The sequence below is a fragment of the Xenia sp. Carnegie-2017 genome, unplaced genomic scaffold (genome assembly GCF_021976095.1).
Source record: "Xenia sp. Carnegie-2017 unplaced genomic scaffold, XeniaSp_v1 HiC_scaffold_1, whole genome shotgun sequence".
Lineage (NCBI taxonomy): Eukaryota > Metazoa > Cnidaria > Anthozoa > Malacalcyonacea > Xeniidae > Xenia > Xenia sp. Carnegie-2017.
In genome coordinates, this window is record NW_025813402.1 from 9,974,274 (window position 1) to 9,999,023 (window position 24,750).

The 24,750-nt window shown below is 36.3% G+C and overlaps 1 protein-coding gene across 1 annotated transcript; it reads right to left on the reverse strand.

Annotated features, from left to right (window-relative positions):
* Window positions 1–7,048: 7,048 nt before the first annotated feature.
* On the reverse strand, window positions 7,049–24,298 carry LOC124438360 (histone-arginine methyltransferase CARMER-like). Its single transcript, XM_046988457.1, has 17 exons — window positions 24,098–24,298; window positions 23,856–23,978; window positions 22,593–22,696; window positions 21,530–21,568; window positions 21,213–21,278; window positions 19,978–20,005; window positions 19,813–19,895; window positions 19,092–19,154; window positions 17,677–17,791; window positions 16,447–16,537; window positions 15,992–16,073; window positions 15,563–15,648; window positions 15,094–15,183; window positions 13,643–13,697; window positions 10,622–10,704; window positions 8,663–8,949; window positions 7,049–7,472 (listed from the first exon to the last, which is right to left on the reverse strand). The coding sequence occupies exons 1-17, from the start codon at window positions 24,270–24,272 to the stop codon at window positions 7,390–7,392; spliced, it is 1,653 nt and encodes a 550-aa protein (XP_046844413.1). The 5' UTR covers window positions 24,273–24,298; the 3' UTR covers window positions 7,049–7,389.
* Window positions 24,299–24,750: the final 452 nt, after the last annotated feature.

A 24,750-nucleotide genomic window follows, 5' to 3' on the forward strand; every position in this document is an offset into this window, starting at 1 on the left:
ACACCTTTTCCCTTTTTCGTAACGACAAAAATCGCCAATTATTTTTGCATAAATTCTGTTCTCTTCATCCTTCTTTCAATTAAACGTCTGAACATGAATCAAATTGTCAGCGTCTTGCACTGGCCACAGAAGCCCTGCAGACCACTTTGGGTTATTAAATGATCTTTACAATGAGATTGGAAATTGATTTGGTAGGAAATTAGTGAAAATAATCCATCTTCAAAAGCATCAAAGTGTAAGACATCACTATTCTTTCCAAAATGGTGTTCAAAATAATCCATTTGAAAAGTTCGAAGTACCAATGCTCACCTAACGATATTTCAAGAAGGATCAGATTGGAAATCTAACTAGTCATCTGTATCACTGCCGAATATGTCAATTTCGTGTCCATCTTCCTCGTTTTGAATAAAGTTTGTGCATGCACTACAATTGCAGATGTCAGTACATTTAAGTCCATTTGCCACACATATGCACATATTGTTTTGACATCGTGACTTCTTGCAACCACAGGCTAAAAATTCGAGTATGGAGTCCGGTGGTGGTTTCTGGCTCATCCAATGACTTCCTAATGTCTCATTCACAAACATCCATCCACCGCCTTCTGGCGTTGGGGACAATTCATTACATGATAATGCTGATTTCCAGATACAAGTCACGTAATTTGCCCGTTTACAATGCTATAGCAATTCATCTTTTGTTGGTGAAAGTTTATGCGGTTCTGGGATCTTACTCTTGGTGCAGAATTTTCTGCAGCGCGCTTCGTTAATATTTAACACCATATAGTACAGATCTGACAAGATTTAACACCATATAGTTCAGATCTGACAAGATTTAACACCATATAGTTCAGATCTGACAAGATTTAACACCATATAGTTCAGATCTGACAAGATTTAACACCATATAGTTCAGCAACCATTTCTTGAACTGTCGGAAAAAGCTTTTCATCAAAGTCAAAAACCTCACCAATTTTCTTTAATGCTTTTTGGTATCGATCTGAACCCTCGACGATTTTGTAAGCCTTTTGTTTTCCAACTCCAAAGAACGCACTTGTTGAATCACAACCAGTAACTGCATGAAGAGCCGGCAAAACGTTAGACATTGCTTCACCAAGACTTTCGTAAATTTTTGAAACAGAAAAGATTCTCTTCTTTCCTTTTAATCCAATCTCAACATATAAATTACAGCAAATTCGCTCTTTGTAGTAGACAGCCAAGATTGCAGCATCGCTGTCAACAGTTGAGATGCATATACTAGGATTTATATTGGTTTGGGTAGCATGCAGGCAACAAAGAAACATTTTAGTGTCTGCTTCTTCTTGGTTGGAGCAAAGGCTAACTTCTTTTCTTGACACTACTTTGTTATTTACTAGTTCTAGTTGATAACATTTACTTTCAATGGTTACAAATACAGTTCGTTCTGAGATGGTGCCTTTGAAGAGCTCGGGATCCGACCAATCTTGTAGAAAAAAATTCACAAGATCAACTTTGTTATTGATATCAATTAGGTATTCTTTGAATTGCTTCGGTCGTTTCTGGTCCCTTCTTGACAGCTGAATTCGAATGATTTCTGAATTTTCACGTCATTTGCGTTCACTACCTTTTAAAGATTCGTCAAAATATTGGTCGGTGACAAAATATATGATTTTACCAGAATTAGAGGTGATATGTTTCAAGACATATTCGGACATTTCGCCAAATGTTGTTAAACTAATAGAGGCCAGCTGCTGAATGATGACCATACCATCAAATACTCTTTCACAATCAACTGGAAGGGAATCTACCATGGGATCTTCTACATCTTTCTCCACACTGTCCAGCAGCTTAGATTTAACAGCTTTTACATAACTTCCATCAGCAGTGGCTAAAGACCAAAGAAGAGGATCAAGAGAATAGGTGAGCACTTCTCTCAACGAAACATCGCGCTTGCCACATATGACTAATAATCGGGCAAATAAATCACGACCCGCTTTTAATGTTAAGCTTTTATCTCTAATGACGCGTGATTTTTTAATTTTCATCGCTGCAAACGTCTTTGGCTTCATGTTTTGAATTGGTGCAAACAGATCTTCGTCGTTTGATTCAATTCGTTTCGCCAAGAAGTTGCGAAGTGCTTCTTTCCCTTTTTCTTCCGTATTAATCATGTCGTTCTTAATATCATCGCTGCATTGTAGTCCAGAACTCAGATGTACGAGGCAAGTAATTTCTTTAAACGGTGTCCCCCACTCCATAAGAAGATCATAGCAGCGAAGAACGTAATTTTCGTCGTGCAGCATTCACTTTCTTCCAAGATCTTTTGTCACGGATTTAGCCTCGGACATTCCTAGGAACTCCTCCATCCCTTTTTGACACTTTGCAGCAGAATGACTGGTTAATACCCATCTTTGAGCTGTTCCTTTTGATGTACTATGGCCAACAATTCCACCTGCACATTTTTGCTCTTTGTTGATTGTTTGCTCTATAGCTTCATCTCATGGTATCTTGTTAAATCTTCCTGGTTGTCTTCTGACAGAAAAATAACCTGCTTCAAAGTTTTGGATGTGTTTCTGGAAGCTTTTTCAGGGTTACCAGGTAGTCTGTCAGAAAGCGTGCGTAGTTGGGACGATCATAGCCAAACATCCAGGGAAGCATGTTTTCTGTCGATTGCAGTTGCAATTTCCATTTCTCGAGCTTGATTGATCTTGAAAAATCGAGTAATGTCTGCACCATACTTAAAAATGACGACCATACGGATGCTGTTAGACCAAGAGAACCATTTATGACAGAATCTTCATAATTTTGTAATTCATCGAGAAGATTGGCGCGATGTCGGCTATGGTTTTCTAAGAGTTGTTTTTTTGGAGAGGAAAGGAATTTTTCTAACTCAACTGAGTTGACTAATCTTTCATAAAGCTCATTCGCCTGCTCTGTTTGGTCGTTTTTTGAATGTTTAAAACTATCAATCATATGTCTTTGGAAAGCCTCGTACAGGTATTCGCATTGCGTTGTTATAATGCTTTCCTTTAAGCATTTGGTCAACGGAAGATTCATCAAGAAGATTTGCCTCGATTACGATGTCGCGAAGACCAGCATCAGCAAACCTCTTTCCGATAACAGCAATGAATATACACATTGTATGAAACCCGCCAAGCCGCAAAACAACGAACTGCTTAAGATCTTGTACCTTGGATTCTTCATAACTTCCACAACCTTAGCGTATATTGCCATATCTAGCACCACATCTGTTTCGATCAAACCAAGTTTTTCTGTCTTCACCTTTGATTGACGGAGGAGTTCCAGAACAGTATCATGGGACGTTGGAGATTTGGTAATCGACGGCAGGTATCCAATTTCATGGTAGCTGTTGCTTTTGTTGTCGCACACCAAATAATTAAAGCCTGTCCAACTAGGTATCTGCTGCTGGAAATTTGTTTGATTGACTTGAGTTCTGGCGATGATCCAAAGCGTATCAAAAATGTATGAAAGTTTTACTTCGTCTTTGTGCATGCATAGCTGAATGCTAGTCGTGGCTTCTGTATTTTTTCGCTTGACCTGAACGTACGAAGGTATCTCTGTTAGAAGAGGTTGGAACTTTTTCATTTTTTGTTTCATGCATGACTGTGGAGACACTAAGGCATCTTCGGAAGAGGGCTGGGGCTCATTTATTACAACATCTGATGGCTGGATGGCAATGCCATTCGTACAGTGCAAACTAAGCCCTTTGAGACTTTCGGGATTGATGTCGTCATTATCCCAAACAAAAGTGACGAATTTAGATGGCTGAATAATGGCTGGAGAGAAGGACCTGTGAAATTGGTCTTTTGAATGTTCCATTGCCAGAGAAGTTTCAACAATAAGCACATCATCATAAGACATCTCGTGGCCAAACTTTTGTGTCCAGTTGATAACTTTTTTGGAGCCAGTCTTTCTTTTGATACAGAAAGGAAAGGTTGTATGCTTTAACGTTTTTTTCCGACTATTGTTGGCGTGGTAGATCAGATCTTGTCCAATTGAAGACGCTAAACGCATCACCTCTGCGGATTTCGTTGATTTATTAGTGAGGACTCCTTCCAAAAAACATGTTGTCAACATTGGAATTTCTGTTTCTTTGGACAGAAGCTCGTGCTTTAGTGGTGACCAACTTCTAAAAGTATTGGGAGTTTCCAATAATTCTTTACGTATTTCATGGGCAACTTGCATCGCTTTCTCCTCCAGCGATAAGTCGTTCCATTGATAGTTCAATAACTTTGCCTTAACAGCTGCTTCAACTAACTGCCTCTTTTCAACATTGTTATTAAACAAATACTCACTGCCATACTTTGGACTTCAAAACCCAACTTTTGAACCAAATGATTTCTGGATCTTATCTTTAAGCCTTTGTATTTTTGGTGAGCTAAGCTGATGTTCATCACCAAATAAACGTTATGCAATTTCTAAATTTTTAGTTAAATCAACCATCCGCAAAACTTCACACTCAAGGAATACCTTCTCTTCGATGACTGCAGATAGCTCCTGAAAAACGGTTTCAGCATTGCTTGAAGCCACTGGTTTTATCTTGCGCTTTTTGCAGATTTCCCTATAACACGATCTGTGGTAAAAATATTCCTTTGCTAATATCGTCTGCCATTCTGAATTCCCAAGAATCGAATGATAGAGCAGCATCGTGCAAAGATCGTGCACCATTCTCAGTCTCGCATTTTTCCACTCGCACCACTTCAACGTTTTGCTGTTTTTTTCTTCCACACAAACAACACTCGTGATCTTCCAATATCTTACCTACATATATTTACATAAGTTACTTAATCAAATGTAAGTTTTAATTAAAATTAACGTCTTGTTGATAAAGAGACATTCGCGAATTATACCTCTTCGATCTGTTTTTCTTGTTGACTCTCACTGTCGCTCACGTATAGGCTTTTTGACTTTTAACTTGCCGTGAGTATATTTTTTATAACATTTTCGATGATACCCGTACTCTGGCGAGGGAAGATCTTTCCCAAAAGAATCGATTATTTCAATAACTTTCTTATCCTCACGTTGCTTTGCAGCTTTGTAAATAGATTTTTTGGACGTGTCACTGAACCTAATAATCGATTCACGTGGACTCTTTTCACTGCACTGAAGAATGCACCCGATAAATGTTTTATTTGATGTAGAGTTTTTTTGTGCTTTTGACGGTGAAATGCTCACATCAACTTCAAACGGTATATTTTTTCGTTTTCTAGACATGATTTGTCAGACAATACATGCCAGGCGAACATAGAATTTTTAGGTAGTTTTTATGAAGTATGATAAAGTGCCGCTGATCAAATTAGCCAAGTCTCACTTCTTCTATCAAAAATATTCAAAAATCATGGCGCTTCTCAAAACAAACCAAACACTGTCAGTAAAAGTTATAAGTCGGCCTTCTCAAGAACATTTTTCAGATGGTTTTTAAAGGTGTTAACTACAATTCTAGCATAACAAGAAATTGCCCCTAGGTATGGTAAGTTTTTACTCAATTTTCTTCACTTATCTGCCTGACTAATAGGATCAAACAGCATGTACCAACTTCAATCAGAAATGGAACGGTCCTCTCAAGACAACAACCAAAACGTGATTGTAAGAAAAGTAATTTAGTTTCATGTGACTCCGCGATAGGTAAACATCTCTCGAATAACTTCCACTGCGCCGATTCTTATTCAGAACCACAGTTTTAGAATCATTAAAAAATGCCGTTCATTCTTTCAGTTACGCGTCATGGAAGCTGTTTTAATTAAGTTAACCAATCCCGTTCTTTGCCGACAAAAGGATTATGTTTTTAATTCATCCCTGTTTTGAGCGTCATCTCCCCTTTTGGAGATGAGGTACACTCTTTCTTGGGGCATTATAAATATCGTTAGGTTGTCAATTTTCATTTAGCAGACGTTGACACCTGAGGAGTAGTCTGCCGAAATGCATCGTGTCGTTTAATTTAGAACTATCGGGTTACTGCTCTTTACTTAAAACAGTTCTTTTAAGAACTATCAACTTATTATATTACTTTTACCATTCACTATGATATTTGCGATATTTAGAACTATTTTCAGATTTCAGAAATAAGAACTTACAGCTAACCCCTCCTTTTTTAAATTTCGTAAGAACTTACACCTAACCCCGCCATTTTCAAAATTCATTTAAAATGTAAAAATGCATGGGGTAAATGTTTACGATTGAAACCTTGTTCTCTAAGTCGTTATATTCAGCTATTTTTACGTACATCAAGCCTCCTCAATTTATAAGAAACTCAATTTATCGTTTAATTACGCGAATAAGCTCCGACGTCAGGGAAGGCCTTTGGCAAACAGAAATCGTTTTGATTTAGGTTTTGGCTTCCGTTATAAAAGACAAACCGGGTGCCATTTAGCCTAAATCACCACTTTTTACGAGTTTTGGAAGCTAGGCGTTAACGTCCACATGCAGTTTCTATCGTCAGAGACTTGTCTATAAAGTGACCTTTCTAGACAGTAGGCTGCCTTTAGCACTGATTTCGAATTCAATTTAATGGCTTGTAGATTTTAGATTTACTTCTAATTGGGTGTGAATAACACGTGCCTGTAGTTCGTTCTTTCGCTACACTGTTTGTCCTTGCTCTTCTGTCAATTGTAAGCAAGCTGAGAATATCGATTTTCTTACAATCGATTCTTCATAAAACAGCTACATTGCACCTTTTAATCAGTTTACCAATAGTCTGCTGCAGGTTCGTCAAATTTACCATTTCGTTGATGATGTTATCAGTAGCGTAGCCAGCCCGCATGTTTTGGCGTTGCTATGTAAATTCCACATTATTATAATAATTCATTTCTATAGAAATCTTTAGGTTTTGAAGTGTGTGAGTGAAGAACAAAAAAAATTTGCACAGCAGGATCAAATTGCATGCTAGCTACGCCACCGGATGTGATTTGAAACTATTGCTTTCGGAACTGTTCTGAAACTACAAATGAATCCGAAAAAATCTATCCTAAAGACTTTTTCTCTTTTAAGATCAACTTATGTAATCACGGATACGCCAAAAAAATCTCAGCCATATTCATCATTTCTTGTATTACACATTGAAAAAAGATCCAGAGCTTTTTTATTTAGAATGCTGCGATGTTTGTTACGAAGAAAATATTACAAATGTTTATTTGACCAGCAAGCGTATTATATATCCTACATTCAATATAAACTATAGGATTCAGACAGACTGGAGGGATAAAAAAATCGCAATAATGCGAGTTCAGAGCTATTGTGGATTTATACGTTCGCGCATGACATAAAGTAGGATTTTAAAACTACACTGCCTTCTCGTAACTGTCATATATTTTCGGGTTATTTTCGGAGCCCGTGCTAGATGATCCATGATAATTGCAGGTTTTTTACTTCATCGTAAAATGATGTGTTGATTTCCCTTTCATCCGTTAGTTCCATGCATTGCGTACGCACCATGATTGCCAACGATGTACCCACCTTGCATACCATTCACCAGAACTTGTCCTAAAAAAGATTGAAACGCGTAATTTTCCGTGTACAAATAGCTATGGTAATTGTTTCTCAAAACCACATTACATGGCCATCAACTATATTTTGGAACAGTAACAGTATTTTACAAGTTACATGTTTGTAGATCTAGATCGTCCTGGTTTGAAGAGTCATGAAGACTGTCGGTGTTGATGTTGACTGACGTTTCTACAACCTTAGAGGTAGTCATCTTCAGAGTCAAGTGACAAGTGTAGTGGATTACTCAAAAGTGCTGTGCTTATTTGTTGTTTTTTCTTAGGTTGTGAGTAAGTTTTTACAGCTTAGATATACATAACTAGTTTAGAACTATCTTGCAAGTTCTCGACTGTCTTGTTGGACCTTCTGCTTAATTTAGATAGCATTTCGTAATCATTACACTTTTCGTAAGGATATCCATTTCTAAACGAGATCGTGAATGAGCAGACGTAGATACTGCGTTACTAAAACCAATAACACGACACTACTATATGTCAAAATCGCTAACATTGGTTTGAATGTCAAACATATTGTTAGGACTTCGTCAAGATGGCACACTAAAGCAAACTAACTAAAACTATTTTAAAATACAAAAAAGCGAAACATGAACCTGTATCTTTGATGTCCCAAGGTCACACTGAAAATAGCCAAGTATGGCGGCAAAATTAACTTAATTCCACTTAATAAATAACATTGATTTGTACTACTTAATGCTTGAAAAAAGCAAACTTTTCATTGACGTAAAAGTTCAAAATTATGTGTAAAAATACTTTAAGTTAGATCGAAAGTGGGAGGCAATACGCCCGAAATGGTATTAATGCAATGCTTTTTTTGTCTTGTCTTTGAGTTTCACTTTTAATGAAATTTAACAAATTGGTTGCAGCTATAAAAAAGTACTATTAAACAAATAAAGCCCAAGTAAAGAAGCGTTTTCAGCATGGACGTGCGATAGTTCACCTCCAAACGCTTTCTCATGTGATACACATAGCGAAACACACCTATATAGTAAATGTGTATCGCACTTACCAAAAAGGAGTTAAAAAAATCGAACTCTTTGTCCGTTGGGGCGGCCATTTGAATAATAATAATACATCGTCTATAATATCGTCGCTTAAATTGCACGACGCAAACTAGCTTTCAAAAAAAGTTGCCTCGAACGATCAAATAACAGTTACAGTTTACAAGAGTACCTTGAAGTCCCAATGTGTTCACTCCAAAAGTGGCATTGGATGGTACGACTCCGTTCGTCATCACGCCACCAGCGGAGAAGTCGTGATTTACAAGGCCCAAAGACGTTCCCACGTTATTAGGGATACTAGACCAGTATGTTTCGGTTGGTGATGTCGTATTATTTCCCGTAGGCGGATTGCTTTGTGTACCAGTGTATCGGAAGTAAGGATTCTTCAAGTCCAGTACATTTCGAGAAATGACATTTGAACCGTCAACCGTCACCTCAATCTCGACATCATAGCTTTGCCTGGAGATTTATGATGAAAAAAAATTAAATGGAAATTACATAGGAAAAAAACACGTTTTGCCAAACTGATCACACCAATCGTCATATTTTACTATACTTTTTATATATTTACTCGTGCTTAAGATATACTTTTTATATTACTAAATTACACAATTTGGGGTTGCGTAAAGAAAAAGCAATCGTCGTAAAATAAAGGCAAACTCATAAATTGCTAAAAAGAGCAACATAGATGATGTTGTGTGAAAAGATTCTGGTAGGTCCCGTTTGAGACAATAGAAAACAACTTAAAAGAGCATGTTGGAAAAAGTAACAGGGGTTATTAGTTAGTCTTGGAGTTGGCAGAAGAAATGTTGATCGGCGGCCTATAGAGGATATTGTGGAGAGAATGGACTTGGCAGTCAGTAACACTTTTTTCCAAATGAAGATGGAGTGTCGGATTACATACTACAGTGGACGTAAATATAGTGTAAAATACGGAAGTGGATAATAACTTAGTGAGAAGGGAAAAGTGGAATGAAGTTAAGAACTTTAAGGTTAAGGAAGGTAAAGGACTGAGTCGAACACTGTAAGTGAGAAGGAGACTAAGCAAGACAGAGAGCGAAGTGAAGACTGTAAATGTGTGTGAAACAAAGAAAATCAGGAAATCCTGAGCGAAGATTTACATGATGGAAAAAAATAAAAGAAGATGGAGCTAGCAAAAGAAAAACAAGTTTAGTTTTTGATGAGCTGTATAAGCAGCTTGAGGGGAAAAGAAGCTGTTTAAGTTGACAAAACATATGGACAAGTATAGGAAACAGAAGAGGAAAATGTTTAAAGAGGGTGGAAAGTGACAAAGGAGGTGGTGAAAAATTTCCAGAAGAGGTTGCGACAGCAACAAAAAGGATGAAAAACTGAAGACATTTGGTGCGGATGGTATTTCAGAAGAAGCTTGTTTATCCATTGGCAAAGTTTTTAACGAAGATGTTCGACAGGCCGCTTCCAAAAAAGCCAAAGCTAGGAGAATGAAAAAGGTGTGTGTAACTGCCAGTTTGTAATGGGGGTTTTGAAAACTGCAAAACTCGCCAAGGAATAAAACTGACAAAACAAGAGTTAAGAGACAGCGAAGTGTTGTGTGATAAGAAAACATCAGCTAAAATAAAAGAGGAGAGTTATATGAGTGTTGCTAGACCAGCAATGATGTATTGTACGGAAACGGTGGCAGTGAAAGTGAAACAAGTGGAAAGGCTTTAAGTAGGAAAGAATGGTCAGTTGGACGCTTCGAATGACTAGAAACTAAAGAATCAGGAATGAGTACATTCGAAGAACTACAAAAATCACGATGATTGAAGGAAACGAGGTTGTAGTGGTTTGAAACGTAATATTGAAAAGTAAAGGAGGGATGATGTGGGAATAGAGATGTGAAAGATGGTAGTGCGAGGGCAGTGAAGAAAAGGAAGACAGTGTTAGAGGTGGATGGAAGGGGGGAGGGATTATACGAGGAACATGGGTGAGAAAGAAAAGGATGTCATGGAAAATCATGTTGAATGGTGTTGTACAACAGCGCATGGAAAACCTCACCCCTAATAAAGAAGCTGGGAAAGGAGAAGTAGTATGTTACTTATTATATACTTAGTATACTATACACATCAATGTTTTTTTCCGATTTGAGCCACGACCTTTGTGCAACACTCACTTTTTGTTTGCTAGCAACAAGACTTGACCACGTAATATTTGACCAGTTCGAACGTGGACAGGATGTGGCAGTAGACACCGAACCTGTAGAGAGGAAAACATAGATTAAGAAGAATATTGTAAGTTATGAAGGAAATTTCAAAAGCCTGCGAGGAGTGCACTTCTAATGGATAGAAATGTTAAATCGTGAGAAACACAACCACGACTATTGGAAAACAGGTTCATTATGAATGCAAGCTTTCATACTGGATTTTTTTGTCGAAAATTACCGGATTCGTCTTTGGTAAGTCAAAGTAAGTTTGTTGAAATTTTGAATTTTTCAGTCATAAAGAACAATTATACACGTTGTACAAGTATCTCATTAGCTTTCGGCATATCAATTTTAGCAGTAAGATGGCAAAAAAATTGTACATCGAGGTAATCTGGTTATAAAAAGTATGATGGAAATAATTAGATACTTTTTATTTCCAATCAGTGAACTAAGTTTCATTCAAATTTTAGATAAACTTAACTCTCAAGAGAAGATACATTTTTAGAGTTTCAATAATCAGTTCGGATCTCCGCCTACTTGAGGAATCATAAGCTGAGCAATCATTTCGCAAAAGCGCAGGCAAGCAATTTTAGCCAAGTGTGTCGTAGGCGATGAACATGTTGACAAATTATGCACGACCCTCCGCAAGGAAGATATAACAAATTGCTCTGCTTCTATAGGATGAGATCTGAATAGATTGCAAGACAAATTTACCGTAAAACAATCTTTTAATCAAAAACAGCATTGCATAGTTCTATACTTTTAACAATAATGTAAAAGATAGGTTTAAGCAATGTAGCTACAGTATGATTTACACTATTACGCGTGCGCACCTGGACAAAATTAAAAAACAGAAAGTGGCGTTCGATTTGCACTGATCTTACAAATTCATTGGAACTCCTACACAGTGTGAAAAGTCGTGCGCACAGAGAGCTTATTTTTCTGGGTTGGTTAGGGCTCTTAACTTAATCACAGGGTTGAGAATATACAGTAGTTCCAATTCGTGTGCAACTGGCTGCTGTATATTTAATTAGATTACTAGCTGCCGTCAACCATTTCATCATTCCTATTGGTCAAAAAAGCAATTCACTGGCTGCCACTATAGTAATAACATGTGTAATAAGATATGCATGGCACGAAAAAATTTTAATAGAGTGGCTCTACTGTATATTCACTATACTGTGACTTAACCTTTCTTAACCATCGTTCCCTTTCATTGGATGATTTACCATACCCAGGCAAATGTTGAAATTTGATTATAGTTACTTGTCATTTATTTCCAATTCCGTCTGAAGGTTTTCCGAGAAATTTTCTGTAAATTTACACTTTATCTTTTATTCAATTAACTAGATTACTCGTTTCCAGTCCTTATCAGGCACTTGTTGCGTTCTGGCTTTATCAATTGCTTAGATACACCAAGATCCAATAGAAATCTCAAGCGAGTTGTCAGAAAGATGAACATAAAAACTACGAATTCCTTACCACATGGAGGGGAGAAATCATCAGACACAAATCGAACAAAATAAAAACTTACATATAATACGAAAACTTACAGTCTGCACACAAATGACATGTTTTTTTTATTTAAATAACTCATGCTTTCCGAATTTTAGCGACAATTAAAACACACATCTTTCAACACAACAAAATTGTCATTTCCTCAACAATACTTGGGCCGTATCTACAGTCAAACATGTATTAAGCGGCCCTGCACTAAGCGACTACTCCATTAAGAGGACACTCCAATAAGTGCCGAAATTAATGTCATATTATTAGTAATGAAACCTTCATAACATTTTATCGTATCTAATGAAACCTCTTGATTTATATATTTTCGTTATCTCCTAACGAGGAGAGGCATGGTGAAGAGAACCTTTGATACGACACCTGCATTTAGCAGAGAGCGGACGCTGCATACAGGTTTGACTGTATATGAACTCATAAACAGACAGTTGGCCGCTACAAGTTCGAACTTTATCATGCTAAGGCGAATAGACCACTTTCAAAACAAAGATAGCAAAGAAACATCACTTTTCTTCAACATCTCTGCTCAGTTAAAGCATTGTTCAATCCTCTGTTTAACACTAAATAAAGTTATAATTCCTTATTGTACAAAGCGCAAATTTGATCCCTTTATTTGGCCCTTTGTGTTTGTCAATTCTCATGTTGGTGATTGGCATTCCAAATCACAAAATCATTTCATACCAATATCTTTCACCTTTTCATTGATTCGCTAGGACCAAACAGAGTCAGAGTCAAATGGCAAAATAAACATATTGGAGTATAAATTTTCAGTGAATGTTAATGGCGAGCACCATGCCCCATGATAATAAAAAGGATTAGTGATCAATTTAAATCAAAACAACTCGTACTCTGCAGAATCTTCGGAACGCGTACGATGGTGGGAAATTGTTCGTAAATAATTCGATTCAACTATTAAACGAACAAACCACCGAGGACAAATTAAACAACAGCAAAGTGTTTACCACAATCATTCCAAACAAGACACCCATCGGGCGTTCAACCGGGGCGACTCGAGAACAGTGTTTGGTGGACATATTTGCGTATTATAAATGGTTAGCAAATAGCACAACGAAATTCACGGAATGTAGTCTCACATGTGGCATTGTATGAGAACAGTCATGTTTCATTACACGTGTCATAAGTAACATACACGACTAAAAATAAACATTGAAAATTTTTCATTATCGTCCTCATGGGCAAAATTTTTACAAAAAGATTACGTTCTAGCAACAAAAGTTTTCCCTCAATTGAATAGATAGTTGGCGTTCGTAGTCCCTTCTCTCTAATTAATAAGCCACCAGAAAAATTGTTTCGTCCATTTTTCTCGAAAACTCTCTGATTTTGTATTATCGTTTAACTCCCCTCCCCCCAACGAGCAATAAGACAACTTTAAACAGAGGGAATACGTCAATACCTTATTGTGAGAGTGGTCTATACACCTTTAATAAAAAATGGCTACTGAAATACCTGGTACCAGTGAGTAAGAGGCTCTTGCGGTGCCGTGGAAAGCCACACGGATCGCCTGAAAATGTCAGCTCTGTTAGTTCTTAACCACTTACACGTGGTATATCTCTACTTATTGTAAAATGAAATTAATGCTCGCCACGTGAGCATCATACTTCGATCATGTGTGATCATTTACGAACGCTTGAGTCGAATCCCTAATGCCAAAGTAAGCTACTTTGTACTTTGAAGAAGGTATTGTCATGAAAGTGCTTCATAGTATCTGAAAGGCTTTAGTTTGTTTCACGGAATACACAATACAAATTTGTTTTATTTTACAGCTCAAAAGTAAGTTTGGACGATTACACAGAGTTGAATAGCAGGTAGACATTATTTTTTGATATAAAGTTTCATTCTGAAAAAACGCTATCGACAATAGCCGAATCAAAAAGATTTTTTTCATATCGACAAAAATAAGAAATCCTTGCGATGTAATTTAAACGGTATTGATGGCAAGTTTTTACTTTGTTCAATTTGATACTTCGGATTTTACCGACCAAAATAATTGCATAAGTTTGTAATAATTTATAACAGATGCATTATTTTGTGTAGATACGTCATCTTAATGTGGCGAAACGTAAAATTTTATGCTTCAAACATTGCTATCGTAACTTATCAGAAAACGCTCTGAAACTTCAAACTTTTACAAAAATCTCATCCCTCCCCCCCACAGGGGATGCGTTGATAATTTCAACAATAGTTGACGCGTGTACATATAAAACCATTGTAAAAGAGGTGGCGAACTTTCTAAAGTTTACTTAATTATTTGTGTTTAAAAATTCCGAAATTAAGAATTTCTATGACAAGTTTTCCGTTCGATTTTTTTTACCACTGCGTAACAAAATTAAAAGCGAAATGTAGCTAAAAACGATCTTTTACGTAAGCCTCAAATCCAACATTCAGTGCCATAACCGAAATGTTACTCAAAACACGTCCTATTATTAAACACGCCGTTCGATCCTTCAACGATGTAGTACGTTTAGTAAATCCCACAAAGCCACGCGCGTGTGAGAAAACAAATCTCCTGGGAGGGCTAATGACACATATCATTTTTTTGGTACACAGCGGAGGAACATGTTGTCAATCAACACATGCTTCCTCGAGAATTATTAAAAAACTATGTTTACCAGTGCTCGAAAATGCAATGCTTTTTGGCGAAACATCGTAAGAGAGAATTTAAGAGAGAAATGAATCGCTGTAAAGGAGGTAAACATTCTTCAAGCATCCATCATTGATTTGGTCGATGGTGGTGGGTGGCTGTTATCAGTCAGAAATCACAAAAAACAGAGTACATCCAGCCACTAGTTATCACATTTTTACAAGAATGATGGATAATTGATTCGAAATCTCTCAAAATCCCACGACCACCCCTGCAACTGCACATGAAGAAACAACGCAGCATTTCAAAGACTTACGTGCTTCCATGAAAAGCGACATCGAACCAGAAGGCCAAACCGTGAACATTACCAGCAGTCAACGCTGTAAAGTTCAGTGGAATGACAATCCTAAAATAACGACAACAGAAAGCAAATTTCAGTACAAAGAAACAAAATTTTACGTTCACGATAGTGAGTCTTCTTCTCCACCGGGAGGGGTATGGCACTAAAATTTACAACAATCGTTACTTCACGAATATTTAATCCGAAACTGTACTAATACAATACAGTATACCCGGAAATGTCTAAAAAAGGACACTGAATCCCTTGTTGTGTTTAACAGCACTTAAAGAATCGATGTCAACCAATACGAACTTTTTTGACACACATTTTTTTAAGGAAAATGTGACGTGTTTTGTGTTATGCTGTTTTTGACATTCTCAAACATAACCGAGACGAAAAAAAATTTACGTCACATCTTTTTTACATGACTTTATACGTTAACTACCTGTGCAAATCTTCTTCTGAACTGGTTAAAAAGTTTATTACATGGGTTATGGGTTTTGCTAGCAGAATTTGAACATCGAAGGTATCCTGAAAAGTAGAAAATATTACATGAAACATTGCCACAAACTTTTGTGTACAGAGTTTCAGAACGAATTGATATCATCTTAAGCAGCGGATCTAGCGTTCGTCAAAATAAATTATAGCACTCAATTTTAAATTCAAAATTTAGAAAGATTTCATTGGTTTTGAATTTCTAAAGAATATAATTCCACCAATAGATTTGCCTCTAAGGAGCTTAGTAATGTAAATATATACAAAAACGTGCGGCAGTTGTTTATTTTGACGGATCCTAGATTCAAAACACAAGTAAGAATGCAGACACATGCACAAAATTCCATAAAATTGCAATCACACAGAAATTCCGACTTACAACAATAGGCTGTTTAAAGTATTCTTCGATGGCTTTCTCCCTTAGCTGAGTAAGATTGACTCCATAAAACGATGGCTGAAACCTGCGCATAAAGAAGGATCGAATACAGTTATGAACGACCAGAGGGGAAAATAGAAAACATTTCCTCGAGCATTGACACCGTAAGATAAAGTATAAAAAAGTACGATCAGCAACGGCAGTTGGAAAAAAGTGAATCCATGTTGTTCTAGAAGCGAGGCAAATTTATAAAAGTTTGAAACATTAAGTATGCCTCAATTTTGAAAAATTCGCAAGATATTTTTTCGAATCATATTTCACGAGCAACAACTTCGCATAATAATTATGATCTTTCGAAAGGTAAAATTAAAGGGCTTTTAAAACACCAGCTTACGTACGTAATCTCCAAACAGCATTGATTAAAGTTGAAAAGTACAAAGAACTCCATGCTATATTACCAAAAGTTCGCTTTAGAGTAATGTTCCATGTAAAGCGCATCATCCATAAATGGTGCAACGTACATATTGCCTTGACTGGGAAACATTTTTCCTAAATAAAATCGCTAGAAATTAATATCTTCGCATACTTTGCTACACATACGCCTCATAAAGGAAGATTGACAACGGCGAGAGAATTTAAAAGACATGCTACTTAGATTATATTTTTATTGAGCAAAACTTTGAAAATCACAGTCTTTCTCTTAAAATGTTAATTCCTATCTCTTTTCATTTTCAAGATATTTTAGCTTATGTAATGGACGCTTAGCACAACTTGTGAAGTCACATTGGAAAATGAGAATTTGAAAGAGCAGGTGTATTTGCTGACATGTTACTTCAACCGAGCAGAGTTCCTTTTATATTGAAGAGTTAAAGGTACAAAAAATTGCCAGATCATTTCAAGCAAAAGTTGCCAGGACACCAGAAAACTTTGTAGCGACTCATTATGCAAAATGACGTCAAAAGTTGTGTAAGCCGCACTTTACAAAAACTTCAATATCTTGGGAATGAAAATCCATACGCTTAAACTGTTTTAAAAAACATGCTGTCATATTAAAAGTTCTGTCAAATGAAAATAATTGAAGTAGTAAAATTTACGAATCATATGCCCTATGCGACTTTTAAAGAAAATATGAAAATGTCGAAAGTCTGAAACTAAAAAGAAACAACGTTTAATAAAACTCTAAGCTATGGCTGTTCGTAAAATCACGCAAGCTTTGCCATTTTATATACTTGCAAGATATAGATGTTATTTACCGACTAGGAGATCCAGATAGAAAAATATTTTCCTTTGGCTTGCGGCCTCGGGCCCTTTTTGAGAACGAGCGGAAATATTTTTTCCATAGAAAAGTATCAGGTCGAAAAAGTATTAAGCCATTTAAGCCGGTCCTCACTGAAAGTAATTTCACTTGGCCTTCGGCCTCAGGCCACTTTTGAAAGGCCGAGAAAACCTTTTTTTAGTATGGACCTCACAATACGGACCTCACTTAATTAATAAAAATATTTTATCCATCGACTTGACCTATATGTAAGTAACTTTGAGTCTTTGACAAGTCATTTCATACGTAGGAAGAAACGTGCAAAGGCATTGAACCTGGATGGTGTCGTTACAAGAAATGCCTCTTAAGCTCATTATATATAAGCTTATACAGCTACGTGTATGTACAGCTAAATGAAAAAGTAATCACAAACCTTCGGGCTTTAACCATTTTTTCGCGTGTAGAAAACTTTCGAGCATGCGTTCGTTAACAAGCATGTATCCCATCGGTTCCGATATGATCATATCAATTTTCTCAGGAATTTCAATCTACAAAAAATACACTGACGCATTTGGAGGTTGAATGAATGAAGTACTTTTGCTTTAGCGAAAGGTAATATGTAAAATTTTCGATGTCGTGCGCTTTTCAATCTGGCTAATTTGAACAACTAGCTTCTATTAATCAGTCTATAAGATATACTCGGTTGAATATACAGATATTAAGATATATCGGGTAAATGATACGCATTTGAAGTGCAAATATATCTCAGGATATTCCTCACTAAAGCGCCAGGCAAATCGGAAAATAAGACAAGCTTTAATGAACTCAAGATGGTTGGAGACAGACAGTTTCTCAATCGGCTTTCTCTTCGTTCTCTATCGGTTTATGGACCAAATATTTAAACATACTTCACAAAAGCTTGGGGGCATCACATCCCTTAATGCGCGCCCCTGCTGACAGCTCTCCTCCCAAGACAAAATGACAAGAGTGACCAGACATTGTGTGTGGCAATTTTTGCTAATTCTTTTAACTTAGTATTGTTATTCAAATGAGCAATAGGAAAATAAGACAAATTCTAATCAACTCAAGATGGTTGGAGAGAGCCTGTTTCTCATTCGGCTTTCCCTAAACATAATAACAGCGTAATGATGGGCGTGTATTATTTCATCAACTTAAAACGTTTAATAAATATTCGGACAATCGGCCACTAACACACGCTGGCAGCCATGCTTCATGACAACAGGGTTGCTGAACAGTGAACGCATCTTTCCTTTACAAGTACGTATGCGAGATGATGAAAATCGCTTTTTTCATTGTCGCTAAAACAATTATACGTAGCTATGCTGCAACTTTTATGATTTTCTCAAGTTCGCAGTTGTCCGTAGCAAAACGTCTGCATGTACAACAATGATCCCAATGACTATGGCATGTTGATGAAATTGAAGCAATTAAATGATCTCTTCAATCAATTGACTGACGTCATGCTCTCTCAGGCGTAATCGCAGCGTTTATCCGAAGTCCTGTATTTATAAGACTTGGACACGTATCGTTCTCTGCATTTCGCATGAAGAACATGGTGATTGGGTAAATATGGTCACGTGGGTATCTAGCCGCCATTTTTGGTCAAAAAGCGCAAATCATAACCATTTTTTCATACGAGATAAATTATTAAAAAAATGTTGACAACGAATTTATGTTGCGTTTTAATAGTGCCAATTAAAGCAATGAAGAATAAAAATGTACGCGCTCCCCTTGTGGCAAAAACAGTGTTAAAGACGTATAAATTACATCCACTGCATTATGCGTTTATCAACTCTACTAACAACAAAAATAACATGATATAGTTACCTCTTCTAGTTTTCCCGCAATTACGTGCATTTTATCTTTCAATCCGTTGGCTTTCGTCAAAGTCTGCAACAAAGATACACATGGTATTTATCATCAGGGTAAAACATGCGAAACAGCCACAAAACGAGAATATTTGAATCTTCGAACGAAATTAACGAGATTAGCAGCAAAAGTTAAAAACGTTAAAGCGTTTGAATACAAGTATAGCATATGACCAACTGAACGAGAAAGACCTGCTCACGAAGCTAAAAATCATTGCAGAAAAAAAACTAATGAAAACTTGAGGTTTTCGCGTATGTTATAACGAGTTATTGGTTTTATAACTTTGATTTTAGATAAAATGAGTATTTTTAAAATCATAATGTTATTAGGAGAACAACATCACATATAAAGTTATAACGTTCATATTTTGTAATAAAAGCAATTAACATTTGGGGACTGGAACCCAGGAACACGTCAGTGGAACTCATTTAAGTTTATTTTACGAGATGCTTTTCTTGTACCTGCGCAGTGCTTGAGTAGTTATGAATAAGACATATTTCGTAAAAACACTTTATGACAACGCATCATTTACAAAATAACTAGTCATTTTGACTAGGTGTTTGTGATATATTTGCCAGAATGAACAAAAACCTGACCTAAATGTGGTCACGAGCACTTTGAGTAATCACAAACTATCCTCAATAATCGTTAGCCATCTACGATAACGATGAAACATTACCTCACAATGAACTGCCATGGTACTCGCTTCAACAGCATAAACTTTCTTGGCTCCGGATTGGATGGCAAAAAACGATAAAATACCTAAACAATATTCACTTAATGTATGCAATAGCTACGTATACGTTGTCAAAAAGATGCCGGACTTCATTACGTGTAACCTTACCAGTTCCTGCACCAACATCAAGTACTACCTGTATAAACAGAATATAGTTACTATCAATAACAATGAGTTGATAAAGGTGAGCGAGTTGCAAAACAACACGTTTTTCACCGAACAATATTGAAAATTGACTTTCATGAAAATTACTTCATTCCATCACGTCAATAGACAAATTATGTGGCCATATGGAATTGCAAAACAAGTTTCGATCTATCATTACAGTCATTAAAGAGCAACCATACATAAATTTATATTGAAATAGAGCCTTGCACCAGTGATACTCCTGGTTCTCTTCAATTTTAATAGGTCGAGAAAAATTAGAATTTTAACGTTTCAATTGTCAAGGCAGTCCGCCTTAAAAACGCTCTATATTCTTCGTCGAAGGGCACCGAGTGTAGAAAATGCAAATCTGGCCAATCGTGTTTTTAATAAAGTGGTTTGAATCCGGGAGTATAGTTACATGCTATGTGGAGTATCAATATATAAATCGTACAGGTGAGTAGAGTCCTGAGAAGGACTGTTGATGTTGATGTTGACTGACGTTTCGACAACCTTACCGTATGTCATCCTCAGAGTCAAGCATCCACAAACATCTATATTTTCAAATTTCAACTTTGAAATGCTTACTTTTGATGCAAAAACACATCCGCACAGTTTGCTTAATCCTCACTCATTTCCAACAAAAAACACAACACAAGAGGCTAAAAGTTGAACGACTTTTTGAGGAGATTGTTAGACATACGTTTGTTTGACAAACCCACTTCGCTGTGTTAATGTGAAACTTACGGCTTCTGATATTATGTCGGTAAGATTATATGTTACTATCTAGGTAAAATATATTCTCTAAAGCACTAAAGACAAAATTTTCATTATGTAAACACCATTTCCACTATAAAAAAAGTAATTTGATATAGTCGAGCATGAATAATACATATTTTACCATAAAAGTAAAAAAAAGTAATATTTAATAAGTTTACTAAAGAAACACAACGGAACATATGGCATTGATCTGAACATTCTCATTTGACGATCAGACAGGATTTCTCAAAGAGAAAGTTTGAATAACGTTCACACTAAACAAACAACGAGTCTAAATAAAAAATATGTGGTACTAGTAATGCTGTATACGTACAAACATTTATCAATAATATGTCCTGTAGTCAAAATGAAAAAAATGAAAGGCTACTCACTGGACGTTCGAGCAGACAGGGAAAACGTAAAACAGATTAATAGCTAACCTTATCTTTAAAATCAACTTCGTTTTGTAGCATCGCTTTTTGATATGTAGACGTTCGAATATAATCCTACAAGCATTAAAAATAAGAAAATGAGTTCTTACTGCATAAATGCAAGAATGCAAAAAAAATTGGGAAAGAGAAAATCACATTATTAGTCAGAGAAATGACCAAAACGATGGCAAAGAGAAAGTGAGGGGGAACGAAGGATAATATGAGTTTTATCATTTATGCACATGGGAATCATTTCAAGAAGGAATTTTAAACATGCAAATGAAAATCTAGAGCGTAAACATGCATGAAAAAGTTAGTAGACACACCTGCATCATGTTTTGTTGTTGAGAAAGATATCCATAGAACTATAAATGAAATCATAGTTGAGTATATAGTTGTTGAGTGTATCGAGAATTGGGTAAGGCGCCAGCGTTTGAGGTGGTTTGGGCATGTGGAAAGGAGGGAAGAAAGTGCTGAAATTCGTAGAACGTTGCATATGAATGTTGATGGAGTCTGCAAACGAGGTAGACCGAGAAAGAGATGGATGGATGCTGTGAACAGTGATATGAAGGCGATGGGTATAACGAGAGATATGGCGAGAGATAGAGGCATTTGGCGTAGAAAAGTTCATGGACCGGTCAACCCCCCTGGCGGGGATTAATACTGGCCGGAATACAAATGTTGTTTGTTTGTTTGTATAAATGAAATCATACTTGCTTAACGAGTCGATAAATCACCAAAATAATTAACAAGTTAACTTTAAGCACTAACATTTCTTCAAGAAGTCATTTGTATTTCCAATGCATATAAATCTAAAGCCAAGATTGCACCCCCAAAAAAAACTTGGACAGCTTTATGTTCTGGGACTGACTCTTAAAAAGTGTCTTTATCTCATAGAAAAGTCTAGCCCAAAATTCTAGAGAGACCAACTTTCTTTGTTCTCTATCGGTTTATGGACCAAAATTTTAAACATACTTCACAAAAGCTTGAGGGCATCACATCCCTTAATGTGCACCCCTGCTGACAGCTCTCATCCCAAGACAAAATGACAACAGTGACCAGACAATGTGTTTGGCAATTTTTTGTTAATCATTTTAACTTAGTATTGTTATTCAAATGCGCAGATTTAGTCAATCCATATTTGCTACACAATCAACATCTTTCACAGATATCAATTTCTTCAAAAATTAAGGCTTTTAGCTTTCAACATTTTGAAATCCCTCAACTATGCCTATATGTAAGCAAATATAGCAAGGGTGGATTGTGTCTTGACCAATCAAATTATAAATACTTTACTTATAAGATAAATTGTCTCTCTTTGACAGTTTACAATGATCAAATGTTCATTAAGAAAATAATTAGAAAGCTAATGATGGCACTAATTCTAACCTGGAAATATTGTACAGCCGAACTATCCTCGGTCCTCTCAGTGAAAACTGATTCTTTACTGGTGCCAGTACAGTCACTTATTACACGTTTGAGATAAATCACATCTGAAAAACAAAAGCTCACTATTTTCATCCAAACACACAAATTGGTTATGCAAACAGCACTTGCAAATGTGTTTGCTATTACTGCTCACATATAGTCATATAATGCAACATTACTGTAAAATTTATGGAGCAACCTTGTAACCAATTTATCACTCAACAAAAAATTAGTTTTGTAAGAAAATTGGTTGTTTAAATTTTGAAATAGTAGCTTTTTGTCTACTACACACAAAACATAAATACTACAGGGAATTATATGCATGAGTTTGCAAAATTTTCTGTTAAAATATGTATAAAAGTACGCAATGACATGATTTCAAGTGCCAATTTGGAAAATTGTAAACAAAGAGTTTTTCAAAAACTTTTCAAAATTGTCAATGACTCCATGTTTTCCAAATTGCACAAGAAACTATGCTATTACATGTAAATACTGTACATGAAAAATTCTCATATGAACATGTCACTCGGCAAGTTAAAATTCAATGGTTCAAATCTTTTAATTCTGTTACATAATTTTTCACAACAGCAAAATTCCCACACACACATAGGAAAAACAAGGTACTTTGGGCATTGATTATATTTTAACAAATGTCTTGCAAATGCTAAAATGTAGATTCCACCACCAAACGAAAATTTTTTGATCTATATTAGTATGTATTAATCTTGTGGCTTGCTTTACTTGTATCAATGGGTTATTTTTCATATTGATCTGACAATTTTTTTGGTTTTGGTCAACTATGTATCATTTTAAGAATAGCTCCTTCGAGCTGAATAAGAGAGCAAAAATTTAGAGTTCAAGAATGGTCATACCATGTAGCTCCAGTTTTCTTCTTCCATCATGCTGAGGTGATGGAATAAGCAGACCAGATGGTAGACTGGTAGTTACAAAAGAATCAAATGGGAAGTTAAATTAAACACAGTCAGACAGTCACAGACTGTGTAAAGGGAGAGTTGAGGTTGTATACTAATCGAAATATAGATGCTATATTCGTATAAAGATTACGAAGAGGAAACGGCCGGCTTAATTTTATTCATGCACAATGTCAACATTTTACGGAACGTGTCACTCTCGTAAAAACTTCCGTTGGGTGAAAACTTAACGCTTTAACCGCAGAAGGAAACCGTGGCTACTTGTTCTGCAGAATGGCAACGGTCTATCTACCTTGCTGTTTAGGAAAACACATCATAGGAGAGCAGTCTTTCAAGCTGACGATATAAAACAGTTCTCCTGCCTGATAATGTCCCGTTTCTTTCGTCACAGTAAAGGATAACACGCTCTCACCGCCTATAAATATAAATAAAAGAAAAACAATCCCATATCAAAATTTACAAGGAGCGATCGAGGCAAAACGAGTTATAACGCCAAATAATACATAAAAAAGGTATTTCCAAATGATTGATTACCGCGAACAATATCCACCAAACATTGCTCATTGTCTATGGACCACACCACAACTTCAAGTGGTTTGTTGTGGACAACAGAAAAATCGCCGTCTTTGTTAATAACTTTCACACAATTCGCTTGAATCGAGCAAAGTTTTTGGCTTGGTGGATGACCGTCGCTCAACGTTTCCTCCATTTTGTAAATGAACCCTGTAGCTCGTCTCAAATTCTCAAGTCAAAACGCGTGTTTCTTTCGTGGGAGCACGTGCTCCCCCCTCGCGGACATAATGGTCTGCAAAATGTCTGCACCACTCTGCACCTCTGCACCTGTTTTCTACATAGTGCACCACTGAACTGCACTTGTTCCGTGATTTCTATAATTGTTAGATGCTATTACTAAATTGTGTCGGTTTTTCTCATTATACATGTATCTGCAAAATAGTTTTTAGAAAGTACTTCGAAACACTTCCGAAGAAAATCAGTTTGCAAAGCAAAATCTATCCATTTACGTTTTCTTTTTAGTAGCTAGCTATAAGATTACTTAAGCATAAATAATAAGCGTTCTTTGATGCAAATATTCTTTTTAACATTGCGTGGGTATTATCACCATCATAACCATACGAAAATTTCAAAAATGCTACAACTTCTTTAAATAGATGGGTTTTTTTTTTACC

What these genes read in the sequence shown, in the direction of transcription:
- LOC124438360 (XM_046988457.1), bottom strand. Translation starts at nt 24,272, where the DNA reads ATGGAGGAAACGTTGAGCGACGGTCATCCACCAAGCCAAAAACTTTGC. An exon ending in AACAACAAAACATGATGCAG is followed by an intron (nt 21,279 to 21,529) that starts GTGTGTCTACTA and finishes TAATGCTTGTAG; the next exon opens with GATTATATTCGAACGTCTAC. An exon ending in CCATGGCAGTTCATTGTGAG is followed by an intron (nt 19,155 to 19,812) that starts GTAATGTTTCAT and finishes TCTTTGTTGCAG; the next exon opens with ACTTTGACGAAAGCCAACGG.